We start from the raw sequence: 14,820 nt of genomic DNA, 5'->3' as shown, positions 1-14,820 counted from the left end.
TGTATACTGATTTGTTCCATTTTCATGACACCTTTTCCCAAGCCTTTTACCTTGCTTAGATTTTTCAATTCAAGAGTGATTGAATATTTTGATTCAGTGCCATTTTCTGGAGGCGAAACCGGTATTGGTTATACAGTTGGTTGGGGACAGCCATTTATTATCTGTTATGAGGAGAAAAACAAATATTGACAATTCACATGCAGTCTTGTCAAATGTTTTATTATATTTATAGATGATGATCTTACAATATGTATGTTTTTGTTTGTTCGTATGTTTGTTATGTTAATATGTCATCTGTTGTTTTTGTTTTGATTTGTTTGTTGTTTTTTTTTTTTTGGGGGGGGGGGGGGGGGGTCGGAAGGGGGCTGGGGTCAATTCTTTAAAACAACTCATAGAATATCATTAACCATTCTGCAGAAATGAGTTGAATGTGTAAAATTTGTTTCTTCCCAGGTTCACGCCGATGTCTTTATATCGGTCGTATATGGTACTTCTATTTTCTATTTAAGAATTATGCCACCAAAGGTGTATTTAAGGGGCAGGGTGCTCGGGTCCCCCCTTCTGGAACTAAATTTATGGTTAATGCAGACTTTTTACCTAATCAACTCCAAACATTGTCTTTTGTCCGCCTCTCCCCTTTTTTTAAAAATCCCGGATCCGTTTCTGACCACATTCACATACCATGTAGCTTGTTTTATCTTCATGTGTCTTGATGTCACAGTAAATTCAAATGTATCTAGTGCAGTGAGTAAATTTTAGATACTCTTGGGCGCTATCTGCTGTTCAGTATATGAGGTTGATATATATTCATAGGTATAGGTCTATTCTCAAATGTCAGTAGTTGACTCTTGTAAACATTTTGAATAGACTCAGTAGCTGCAACTTATTTTTCAACAAGTCGGTCACAGCTGGTCGGTCATACTCTGTGATTCGAGGGCTCGGTGTCTCTATGTTACTAACTGACATATGTTGGGAGACGCAACCTAGCCACATAAAAAAACATCTGCTATTAAAGTGAATATTACAATTTTCAGGAAAAGAAATGTGTTTTCCTGTCGTTTTTTTTTTTTTAAGAAAATCGTAACAAATTCCGGGGTAATTTGTTCAACTAGAATTTTTGTTTCTGTCTAATTTATTTACAACTTTTATAGTTTACGGATTATTTAGTGATTGACATATTGTATAGACACCTGACTGTCTATTGTTGAAGACTATGTTTTCATCTAGATTTCTTTTGGATATGTTTGTTGTTGGTTTGCTGTCTCCTTGACGTAAATACCTCGCCTACTTTCATTCACCCTAAACTGAAAATACAAATTTGATCGGAATACATCGGAAAAGTCCAAAAGAGAATTTATATAATATTATTAGAAATTTCCACAGCAGCTCAGTATAATGATGTACTGATCACATACTTGCTTGCAGCATATTAAAAACACAGCTTAATTCTATTTTCAGATTTTAAATTATCTGCTATTAACCTTTACTAAATAACAAATTATAGGTTATACGAAAAGATTTATGTGATTGCAATGGAAATTGTTCTATTCAGCGCAACGAAAATGTATAGCTTAACATCTTACTGTGACTTTCACTCTCTAATGGAAGGCCATTAATAACCTGAACTGCATCATCAAACCAAACGGTTCAATTGTTAAAAAGAGAACCAAAGTGCTCTTGGAGAGCTGTGCAATCAATTTGTTAATGTTAGTAGTACATTACAGGAGTTAAACCTGTTTACAATTCTTTATGCTTAACATATACTTAACTCTGACAACGACGGGTAAGGAAAGGAGGATAAGGAAGTAATTTCATATTAATATGAGTTACTTTTTTATACCCTGCTCGAAAGGAGTAGGCTTTGCTACTGAACCTACATGTATGTCTGTCCGTCTGTCCATAACACATGTCTGTCACATTTTTTTTGCAAAAAGCTCAAGTCAAAGGTTCTTGATATATGGTACCAAGCTTCATCTGGTGTCACCAACATGTGTGACATGCTTTTCAGTTCCTTCAAGGTTCTACTTCTGATTGCTGAAAAATAATATTCAAAAATGTCATGTATGATAAAATTTTCTTCGCATTTCAATAACATTGAGCGGCGATATAACTAATGAACAATTGCTCACACTTTATGTGTGTTTTTTTTTCAAATATGTTCAACTTTTAAAAACTGAACTTCATTTAACGAAAATATACAATACTTAGCAAAATAATAATTTTTAGTCAAACTACAAGAAATGTATGTTTACAAATTAGGATAAATGGGAGATATTCCAATATACGTGCTCCCTCTTTTTTTTTCTATAAAGTTGAATTCAGTAAAATTGATAGTGTCCAAATTATTCATAATTTGCTGTGAATAAGCTGTGTTTTTCCTCCCTTCAACTTAAGTTATTATTTAAAAAATCAGAATGTTATATATATATATATATAATAGCCTTTTAAATCGCCTCAACCTGTGTTAAGTAGGGAAAATACAACATATTTTTGAACTTTTTATTTTAGCTTGTTTAAAAAAATTTGGGGAACACAAATATTCTCCTTATTCAAAAGTATGTTCAATTGACTATGCCCTAAAATATTTATCAATTAGTAATTATTCGACATTTCTTTAAAATTCTTTAATGAAATTTCTGATCCAGCTATAAGTTTAAAATAATTTGAGTGTTGTCTGCAAACTGGTATAGTTTTACTTCAATTTCTTTTCTTATATTTAATTCCTCTGATATTTTGACCTTCTTATACCAATACCTAAAATTTCTGTACATATAAGACAACAATAGCATCACCAACTTTTCCATTAAATGCAGTTAATTTCTACACACATAACAAAATATACAAGAGGCAATGGTATAGTCTTTTATTAAAATATAGAGGTGATCATTTTTGGTTCAATTTGTTCTTACATCATCAAATTGTGTCACAATATACAAGGTACCTCATTGAGTTCTTGTTATAATATACAAGGGAACTCTGCAAACTCATGATATGATATACAATGGGCCTGAGCGAACTCATGGTATGAAACTATGATCTGCAAAGGGCCTAAGTAAACTAATATCATAATATAAAAGGGACTTTTTTGAACTCATGTCATAATTTCAAAATGGTCTCGGTGAAGTCTTGTCATAGAATACAGGAGGCTTCTGTAAACTCATGTCATGAAATATATTTCAAATTCATTACTTTTTTACTAAATTTATCATAAATTTAGAGATTAATTGTGGAAGTACGATTTCGCTTCGCGGAATTTAATAAAAAGTCTGCATCCAACGTTCTACATTTATATAAATAATAAAGCTAGCAAGTTTAGAAATCATTCTTGAAATCTTTTCTGTTATAATAGTGATTTTAGAGTTAAGTGCAATTCCTGTACTGATTTTTACTGTTATATGTACATTTTGTAAGTTCAGATTATAAATGGGGAGGGTATAGATCTCAAGAACTAAACAGTGTCACATATTCATATGCCTGTCTGGAAGTTGCAAATCTTGTCAGTGGTCTGAGTTTGTGTCACATCTTAATGTTTTTGTTATTTGGAGAATACAGATCTTTGCTTGTTTCTGTTAAATGTATTCCCAACGCTAATGGACTCTGGATGATTTAGAGCTTGACATATAGATTTAGTCAACCGTCTATTGTGGAAAACCGTATGTCCCCTTTAGATGTCTTTTCTTATTTTTGTCATTGGATTGATGTCTCATTGACATATGGTATACTGTATATCCCACATCTCATCCTTAAATATTCATCCTTTTAGTCAAATTGACATCATTGAACTCATGTCATAGTATAAAGGGGACCTCGAATAACTCATATCATAATATACAAGGGTTCTTGGTAAGCTCAATTCAAATAATACAGGAATAGAAACGGGGAATGTGTCAAAGAGACAACAACCTGACAGAAGAGCATAAAACAGCCCAAGGCCACCAATGAGTCTTCAACGCAGCAAGAAAATCTCGAAGGAATTCATCAACTCATGTTATAACATACATCATCCTGAGTATTTATGAAGTATTTCCAACTGGATATCAAGTAAAATAGAATCAATCGAAAAAAATATACAGGAAATCATGAGAACTAATAACATATCTGATGGACCTCAGTTTTAGTTCATAATACAGACAGGACTTCAGTATGCTTGTCATAAAATACATGTGGACCCCAGTGAACTTATGTCATACATGTACTATGCAGGGGACATTGGGGAACTCATGTCATAAATTACAAGGGACATTAGTAAACTTGTTATGTACATGGGACTCTATGGCAGAGTCAACTAAATAGTTGGTTTGAATCTTATTGTACAGACCAGTTCTACAACTACTATGGAAGGGGTTTGATAATCAATATTATTAGACTGTACTATCAAGAAATACCTCTGATTGGTCTAAATTACAAACGCATGACAATTGTCAAGTTTCTATTTACATCATCACAAATTACACTACCAAGGGGGACAATGATATTATTACCCTCATGACAACATAAAATGTCCTCCACCAAGTGATAACCAAAGGTCATAATTGAATATCTCCAGAATGTGATTTACTTCACACACTTTGGTTTCCTACAACAATCAAACTTACTGTCATTATATCGTGGTAAGTGTTAAACAACCCAACATAACAACATAACACAGAAATATATTATATCACAAACAAAGTTATAATTTGATTATTTTAATACATATACATAAGTCCACAATATCATGAACACATTTCTCATAAAATGCAGTCAAATTTCTTTAATAAATAATAAATTTACATTTAAAATTATATTAAATATCACATAACACATTAGAATGAGATCATTATACACTAATATCTCTTAAAATTGAAGTTAATTACTGAAAGGAGGTACTGTAGGTGTAATGGCATTATTTTATTCTATTTTTCATATATCTATTGTAGTTTTAATCTGTTGTATTGTGTAACCTAGTATGCCTGTATTAAAGCGTAGACAAAAAAATATATCATAATTAATATAATTGTGATGATACAGAAAAGCCAGTTTTCAACCTTTCCTTGAAAACACATATTTTTCCACTTTCTGAATTATTTTTTTAATACTCAAATATCCAGTTGCAAAAACAAGCAAGGCTTTTTACCACAAGATAAACGAAAACATATCTTCATTCGATTTTATTTTTCTTTTATTTCAAATTATGCAAAACTATGACGTCAATAATCCTGAAAATATTTTTGAAAAATAATGAGTACTGGCATAAGTCCAAGAAGTAATGTACAACAACAAAATTCACGCTATTTTGTGTTTATTCTAAGGCCAAGAATTTTAATCTAATAAATACAAGCCTTTATATACAGATTTACACACAAGTATTTGGTAAATTTCACTTTCTCAATGATTCAAGTCTTTGAGAGTGAGAAAATAATAAACTAAACAAAAAATTTAGATTAATTTTCATCAACTTTCATTTCCAGTTAATTGTATTTTCATGTGACATTTAAATTCTTTGTCCAATATTTGGGTATCTTAGCACAACTTTAAAATTGTTGTCAATTTCCTTGAAATTAGAGGAAAGGGGAAATTTTAAGAACCTTTCTAAAAAATATAATTTTAACACAAGAAATATCATAATGATATTAAACAATTATGTTTTGTAAGTTGTTCTGTAAATGATGTGTATGTATATCAACTAAAAAAATATACGATCATTTACTTCTGCTCTTTATAAAGTGATTATAAACCCTGAGGTGAATAAAATTGAATGCAATTTATTGAATATCTAAATCTTCATTGAACATATATAAGAAAAAAAAAGCTGCCAAAACTAAAATGAACACTAAAAAAGTAAAATTTCAGTATTTTGGGTTTTGGTCCTTTTTGATGCCCTTATATTTTAACACATATAGGGCTATACCAGACTTGTTGAAATGTTAGGGATTTTGTCATGAATTCATACACCACCTTTTTTCATTAATAGTATCGTTGATGATTGCAAGTTCGTTATGCTTGCAAGTTCGTGACATTTGGGGATTTCCACTTTATTTGTGATGTCATGCATAAGTATTTATCATCAGCAACGTGCTACTTCAAAAAAACTTAACCGGATATTTTGCATTGCATTTTTACTAATATCGGCTTGAAAAAGAGAAGTTGTGTATGTTCTTGAATATTGTTTGTTTAAACGTCTATTTCCACTATGACTGTTTTACTCCTATCCTAGAATTTCGTTGAATTCTTGGGAAATCCTTTCAGCAATGTTTTGGACATCTCAACAATGAGTCATCATCTATATTTAGGTTATGTGGCGCTCTTTTTCTTTTTTTAAGGCCAAGGGTATTATTTTTCAAAGTTTGTATGTGAGCGGATTTTTTAAGATCAGAAAATGATTTGATTTATTTTGATAAAACAAAACCTATGGAATATTGGCTCGTAAAATAAATTTAATCTTATGGTATTGAGTGCAAATTGAATGAAAAAATACTTTGATTCATTAATCACATCGTGACATCGTTGTAGTTATCTTAAATGTGTTTCCATTGTTTAATTCTGGACTTTCTCATTGACCATTGAAAGTCACGTGTAAAAATTAGAATACTTGTTGTAGGGAGAATACAAAAGTTAGTATGCCCCAATTTCTCTTTTTTTCAAGATATTCATTTGTTATTTGATCTCAAATTTATTATGTAATGCTCAAATACATAATACAATAGGCCTGACTTATATATTGTTGCACATGCACAAAAGCCAACGTCCAAGACAAAGGTCACGAACTTACAAGCATGTCTACTTATTTTACGGAATCGGGTCAAAATACGAAACATAGAAAGATTGACCATGTTTCTGAAGCTATTCATCAATAAAGTGTATCAGACTTTTTGCAAATAAGTAAAGAATAATTACATTCACAGTGGATAATAGTTGCTCCAAGGTTGTGATTTTTTTCTTCTGTTTCGAGTTAGGGTAACGAACTTCCAATCATCGAGGATAGTTTTTTTTTAAATATTTTACAAGTATACATACACTAATATCAGAACTTCCAAAGTAAAGATATCTTAATATTTTTCTATGCGCCTTAAATTGTGTATTTTTGATTTAACTCAAAAACATAAAAGGTAAAACTTGTTAAATCCTCAAGTACACCAAAAAATAAAGATTTCAGACAGAAACTGGCCAAATATTTAAACCAAAATTTTTTTTTCAATGAGTATATTATGGAATGAGAATAAAATAAAAACATTTTAACTTTATAATATGACAAACTATGGCTTTAACCTTTTATCTGTTCATCACATTATATGCTGTTGGTCGTTATGTTCTGTATTTCTTGGTTTTTCAGTGTTAAAGTCCAGTTTTTCAACACAGAATTTAACCAGATTTTTAACAAAAATTTTGGCAAATTATGATATGTACACTGTAACAATAATACTATTTCTAAGATCACAGAAGTATTGATAGCTAAATAAAGCTCTGACACAATCTTTGAGGAAACCAAAATCAGTAATACAAAGCTTATCTTAAAAAATAATAGATAAAACAATATCATTCACATTGTTTGTCCCTGACAACGTGTAAAATATAATGTAATATCAGTTACATAAAAAATAATTAGCAATGTAAAGTTTAATATCACAGCAAAAATAAAGCAATAAAATAAATATCTCTTTTTCTTAAAATACTCTGATAATCAATAAAAAAAAAGCTGAATGTAAAATCAACAAATTCATGATAAGTATTTTGAAATCTGAAATCAGATGATAATAATGCTTAACTGGTGGGTATAAATTCTTATAAAACATAATAGATATTGTGAACAGCTTTAAAAAAATAATTCAAAACATTTTCAAAATAACATTTACAAATGCTGAGTATTAAATGAACAAAGTAAATAATTCATGAATGCTATCTTTAAATGCCATGAAGAAGTTTTGAAAAATTTCAATTAAGAAAACAACTATAAATTTAATAGAGGTATGATTCAAAAATGCCCATTCAAATATAACATAGCGATTTCTCCATTATAATGTTTGGAGACGAGTGTACATACAGAACATGTATCACTGATCTTTGCTTGTTATGTTCCTATATCTAATATAACACATACATCCCAATCATGTCCCTGTCTCTGTGAAAATATCTTTAGAAGACAAATGAATTATGTTAATTTTTGTTTAGATTTTGTGTTAAAAAAACAGAACTAGTAATAATGTAACACTTAAAAATATCAAAATGAAACAAAATTTTTTAAACAAATAAATAAACACAGACTCGGAATAATAAAAACATAAAACAATTGAAATGACCAGCATAACAAAAAATGTATATTTAAATGTACACACTTGTATGTGTCAATATAAACACAGTGTAAAGTTATACTTAATTCATTGTTTGATACGTCTTTTTTTGCTGTGAATAAAGAATAGATTTCTAGAGTCCAATATAAATGAAAACTTCTCGATGAATTCATGAGACATGTAATTAAAATTTGTAGAAAATGTTAAATAGAAAAATGAACTTGTACTAATTTCCTGAATTTCATTAAACCTGATTTAAACCTTACCAAGATCAGGGCTGGTAAAATAGAGGAAATATTTCTATGTAAATTCATTGGTTGGAAATAAAGGAATTTATTTCATCTGGCTTAAATATTCATTAGACTTACAGCCTATAAATATTGTACATCATATATATTGGTCAAAGTAAGGCACAATAAAATGGCAAGGAGCTTTCCCACATGGAAAGAGTGATGTGTATCAACTGGGTGATTCAAAAATATACTTGTATATAAAAACTAATAAAAATTGAGATATAGAACATTCTGTTATAAAATTTTACAGATACCTCTGCAGCAGATATGGCAACATGACATATTTAATAGTTTAGGCAATTACATTAAATACTATTGAATACATAAAACAAGCATTTAACAAGAAAAAGTAGATGTACTTAAAATATATTCTCAATCATAAGTGGATTCATATATTTTTGTGGATACCAATATTTGTAGATTGAGAAACAAATGTATTTTCTTGGATATTTGAATTAGTGGTTTAGCCAAAGTCTCCATACAGGTCTAGATCTATAGAAAATTTATACTTATTAGACATTTAAAGTCGTGGTTAACCTGTACCCACGAAATACATGAAGATTGGTATCCCATGAATAATAATGAATCCAAAGTATATCAAATTGGGTGAACATTAAATGGGCGTTTGTAACCTTGAAAATAAAGAGTTATGTTGATATCCATTATAAACAAAACAAGCAGGTGTCAATTTTTTATTGTTTTAATCTGGCAGTAGCTGTCTGTTTTGGCACATCTGTTAAACTTAATACTGGCTTTCTTCTCCATCTCTGATTAGACTGTATCATACCTGTAAAGAAATTAAGAAAAATTTAAATCACTTTTGACGTTATAAATTGGATACTTATTTACATGCATTTCATTATTTTTCAGATATAATAAGTGTTCTCCCAAAACCAATTTTCAATATATTTTTCACCATCATAATCAAAAGTGTAATATGCTATAATTCTTGTTATACACTTTTTTAAATTAATATCTCAACAGAAACAAATAAGATTATCATTAGATGCAGAAGATCATTAATTAGAAAAAGCAATTTAGTATTTCATTTATATCATAAAACATCCCCCACTCTAGACTGTCTAAGCATACAGAACATTCATTGGTTACATGCACTAATCAGAATATTAATATAATGTGCACTATCAATTCTATCTAATGATGTCTTACGAGAGATGTACAGAAATATATTCATGCAAGAGAAATATAAACAACCATGCTTAAATGTAAAGTGTTTACAGACAAATAATCGTGTGATTTTCCAATCAAATTGCTTTGAGTACCAGCGTTCAATATATATATATATATATAAGTAGTAGATCTCTGATAGTCTCTAGTAAATTCATTCACAATTTTTGATTGATTGATTGATTGGTGTTTTATCGCAACTTTCAACACTATTGTGCTATTTCGTGGTGTTCACTTTTTATTGGTGGAGGAAGACGGAGTGCCCATAGTAAACCACCGACCTTTGGTAGGAAAACTGACAATCCCAGTCAATTAAGATTAGAGTCGAGTGCACCTGCCAAGTGCAGGATTCGAACTCACAACCTCAGTGTTGACTGGCTAGTTATAAAGTAGTTCGACTACTTAGACCACTTGGCCACCGAGGCCCCACACAATTTTTTTAGACTCGGGGTGATTTAGAGCTTGACATATTGTAAACTGTCTATTATAGAACAGTATGTTGACCTCTTAGATGTCTTTTGATTATTTGTGTGGTTTGGTTGCTGTCTTACTGTCATATAACCCCATTTATTTTCATTCATATATCTAAGTTAATCCCCTAACTGACATGGTGGTTTAAAGCAAGACCATATTTTTTCTAATTTGCAAATAAATTGGAGGATACTGATAAAAAAAAAAAAAGTAGAAACTTCAGAGCTAAGTACACAAAAAAAAATGTAAACCCCTCTCGTTATTGTACATTGATGACAAATTCAGAGCTCAATAGGTATCATAAAAATTTAAAATCTAAAATTCTCTCAGTCCATGATTTGGGTTATAATTCAAACTGTTGTTCATAAGCTATGTCTATTTAAGGCAGTCAGACATAATGAGTCTGACAGATGCAACAGTGCTGGATAGGTCATGTTTATCCAACCTATTGGCAAAGAACCATGAACTATTGCTCACTAAAGATGAGGACCCCCGTTTTAAGTTTTTGGTAAACAGGAAGTTGAAGAGCGATGAAGATTGATACAAAATTTTAGAAAATTCCTTATTGTAATATCTGAGAAAAATGTGAAGAAAATATTATGGGATGGACGGGAGGACACGGGTAATGCAGTCCCTTCTTTAAAGCGGCAGTGTATTAGTACAATTCAATCTATCAGTCAGTCACCACCGGTTTTCCTACATGACTTTAAATTGTAATCCTCAGACAATTATATTTTCAAAGCCGATTGCATGATTTATCAGATTATCAGGACAAATTTTGAAGGTAAAGTTTACCTAAGTCAGTTTTTACCTCAGCTTTCCAAAAATTTGGCTGTCAGTGAACCAAAACCAGAAAATATTCATCAATCAAAGCAAATTTGAAATGTTTTACTTTCATGATTGTTTATTCAAGATACAAATTTTTGTGGATAGTCCCTACAATTTTTAAAGAAAACTTCATGGTGGAGTAAATGTATATATTATATAGAAATACTTCATCTATAAAAAATAGATTCATACATATTTTTTTCTATAATACACTTTCATGCAATTTTTTTTCACAATGAATTATTGTACCGGTACTTATACATGTACAGCAAAACCATCAACTCAAGAAATGTAAAACGTACAAGGCATTTCGTACTAACCTCAATATCTACAAAGATCTAGAAAAACAAGAGCTATAAGATAGTGTGCAAGAAACAGACAGCAGAAAAAAGACACTAAAGAAACAAAAGACAAACATACACTACAAACAGTACAGATATTAAATACACAGAAACAATGAACAGTTAGTATAAGAGATAATTTATGATTACAAACAGCAATGATTTAAGTTGATTGACAAACAGATGATTTATCTCAAGGTTTTCAACAAAACTAAACAAGATAAAAATAATGGTAACTATTGTTAAAGAGAGTTAAGAATAACAACAACATTGAATGATGTTAGAAGTAACAGATGATTTTTAAAACAGGTACATTCTCAACAAATAGAGCATTTGTTTTTTCTGTCAGGCTGGACATATCATAAACCTTTATCAAAAGTGAATGATTCAACCTCATTAAAAAAATAATGGAGAATGTGTCCATGGGACACAGATGATGCCCCTGCTTGCATAGAATGTTATAAAGGGGCATAACTCGAGAAAAAGAGTGACGCCACCCAAATTCGAACTTGATCTGTGTTTTGTGGTAAGAAGCATTGTGTATAAGTTTCATGACATTTGGTTGAGGCAAACTAAACCAATTTTGGGACATACAGACAGACAGACAAGACAGACAGACAGATGGACAAGGGTAACACTTATTTTCATACTTACTATCTATATCATTTTCATATTTTTTCAATGCAAAAAAAAACCCAAATAACTAAATAATTACTGTTGAAAATTGGTCTATATTACCCACATGTTCAATTTAAAGGAAACAGAAGCAGGTGATACCAAAGGTACAATTAAAGAGAAGAAGTCAAAGAAAATACGGCAATACCATGGCATAAAATTAAAAAGACAATCAACAGTCAACAAAACACTACATAGAAAACTACCTTATTAACAAGACATAATTAACTATACATTATATATTTTGTATCTTCTTCTGAATTGTAATTTTTCAATAACAAAACAGACCAAACCATAGAAAGTTATGAAATAGAAAAAGATGTCCAAACACAAATTATTAATCCATATATAATCCTGAAACCTATCAAACATTCATTTAATAAATAAGTGACAAACTTTGACTTTACAAGCTAACAAGTGAAAATGTGTTCAATGAATTCAAGTAAAGGAGACAAATATATGATTCGAATCCATTTGATATTTGATATTAGTCAAAATATGAAGCATTTTAACAGAATTTAAAGCAAATGTCATAAACTGAAAAAGAAAGTTTACAAACATGTTGATTGAAGAAATAACCATACCTTTTCTCCTCTGAATCAATAAGATACTGAATTTTTGCCAATGAAGGAGCTCTTCCTAGAAACTGGAGTATTCTAAGATATAAATATCCTAGATTAATGATCCATCGTTCTGTAATGATACTATAGTCAAAGAGGAATCGTTCCCAACATGATTTCAGACGTCCACCTAGACTTAGATCCTGTCCTGCCATCTTATTGGCTCCAACTATTGCACTATAAAATTAAATGCAGTCATAAGTTTAAGTTTACAATCATGATTAAATCTAACAGATTTCTATCATAATTGATATTTATGGCAGTCTTTATGTTCTTCTCATATATTTTATGACGGTATAATACTAAACCCCTAACAGGAGGGATTGTGCCTGATATTCATATGATGAAGACATAATCTTTCAATCAGTTTAATTGAGGTCTGAAGCTGGCATGTCAGTAACTGCTAGTAGTCTGTTGTTATTTATGTATTATTGTCATTTTGTTTATTTTCTTTTGTTTCCTATTCTGACATCGGACTCGGATTTCTCTTAAACTGAGTTTTACTGTGCGTACTGTTGTACGTTTGTTTTTTCAACATTGGCTAGAGGTATAGGGGGAGGGTTGAGATCTCAAAAAACATGTTTAACCCCGCCGCATTTTTGCGCCTGTCCCAAGTCAGGAGCCACTGGCCTTTGTTAGTCTTGTATCATTTTTAATTTTAGTTTCTTGTGTACAATTTGGAGTTTAGTATGACGTCCATTATCACTGAACTAGTATACATATTTGTTTAGGGGCCAGCTGAAGGACGCCTCCGGGTGTGGGAGTTTCTCGCTGCATTGAAGACCTATTGGTGGCCTTCGGCTGTTGTCTGCTCTATGGTCAGGTTGTTGTCTCTTTGACACTTTCCCCATTTCCATTCTCAATTTTATTTGTCCATAGTCAGTAGCCTGTAATTGTCATTTGTTGCCATTTCCAAACTTGTATTTTTTTAATTATTTTTAGCATAAATAAGGCTGTTGGTTTTCTCTTTTGAATAGTTTCACATTTTATCATACTGGGGTCTTTTATTATTGAAGGCCTTACAATAACCTGCAGATCTTTACATCCACATATTTTGTATCTGGGGGATAGTTGTTTCCTAATTTTTATATCATTATGAATTCCATCCTGGATTATAATCTGTTATTTAGTAAATTTACATAATTGTAATACTTCTGTAACATGTAGAGTACTAATGAACTAGTCTTACCATGCCCTATTTCTCTCTGTCCAGTAGTTGTTCTCTTTCTAGAAAGATGTTTTTTTTTTATTCAAAATTTAATTTTTATCATATTAACCAATAAAAATCAACTGATAGACCCCCTACTGGGTCATTGAACAGCAGTAAATCTACTTTAAATTGGTTCAATTTTTCCCAAAAAGATGTTCGAAGTTTGTGCTAATAGTAAGACAGAAAAGACAGAAATTAAAGACATGACCACAAAATTTATTTAACAGTTCTAAAATAGGGTTCTAAAAACGTCAGATGAATGGAGCAGTGGTAAAATACTTTATAATATACTATGACCGACACAAATCAACAATTTCACTATGTGTTTTGTGCACAAAACATTATATATTTTTGAAGAGGAGTCATCAAATGCAACAAGAAATCAGGTCACTTGTGCAAGTTTTCCCCCATTAGAATCAAAATAATTGTTGGCAGCTTCTGGTTTGTTGGAGATTTTACCAAAGGAAGGTTGTATTTTCATTCAAATTTTTCACTGAGGGAACCACAAAGAAGCAAAGGGTTAAATTAACAAAAATAGAGCCTCAGCATGGTTAAATTGAACACAAATCCGGGGCTGCTATAAACATGATAAATTATTACTTTTAAAATTGGAATCATAGTACCAACAATATATACATCTGTCTTCAAGAATATTTCTAGTTCAATCTCATTTGCTTCAGCAAGTCACAAGTGTTTTCACCAGGCCAATATCAGTACTCAAGAATTGGAAAATATATTACAAACCTATTGGAGAGGTGATATTATCAGACTAAATCTTCTGTAATGATGACAGATTGGGGTTTAATGTCAAGTTGGCCAATATTACAAGCATATCAGGACAAGATTGAATATGAACCCTGCACTGTACTTTACCAACAAGCTATAGATATTTATCTTGCTAGTTCAAACGGTAACAGTTTGCTGAAA

General features: G+C 30.8%; 1 protein-coding gene across 2 annotated transcripts in view; it reads right to left on the bottom strand.

Annotated features, from left to right (window-relative positions):
- Positions 1 to 4,672: 4,672 nt before the first annotated feature.
- LOC127700674 (uncharacterized aarF domain-containing protein kinase 5-like) overlaps positions 4,673 to 14,820 on the bottom strand; it is a 37,309-nt gene continuing 27,161 nt past the window's right edge. For both annotated transcript variants that reach the window (XM_052204243.1, XM_052204244.1), the window contains exons 12-13: positions 12,648 to 12,860; positions 4,673 to 9,347 (exon numbers count right to left, since the gene is read on the bottom strand). In XM_052204243.1, the coding sequence (XP_052060203.1) occupies positions 9,332 to 9,347; positions 12,648 to 12,860 (229 nt within the window). In that variant the 3' untranslated portion in view covers positions 4,673 to 9,331. The remainder of the gene's footprint in view (positions 9,348 to 12,647; positions 12,861 to 14,820) is intronic.

This window comes from Mytilus californianus, unplaced genomic scaffold, assembly GCF_021869535.1.
Source record: "Mytilus californianus isolate M0D057914Y unplaced genomic scaffold, xbMytCali1.0.p SCAF_5, whole genome shotgun sequence".
Lineage (NCBI taxonomy): Eukaryota > Metazoa > Mollusca > Bivalvia > Mytilida > Mytilidae > Mytilus > Mytilus californianus.
This window is presented reverse-complemented; position numbering and strand designations above follow the sequence as displayed.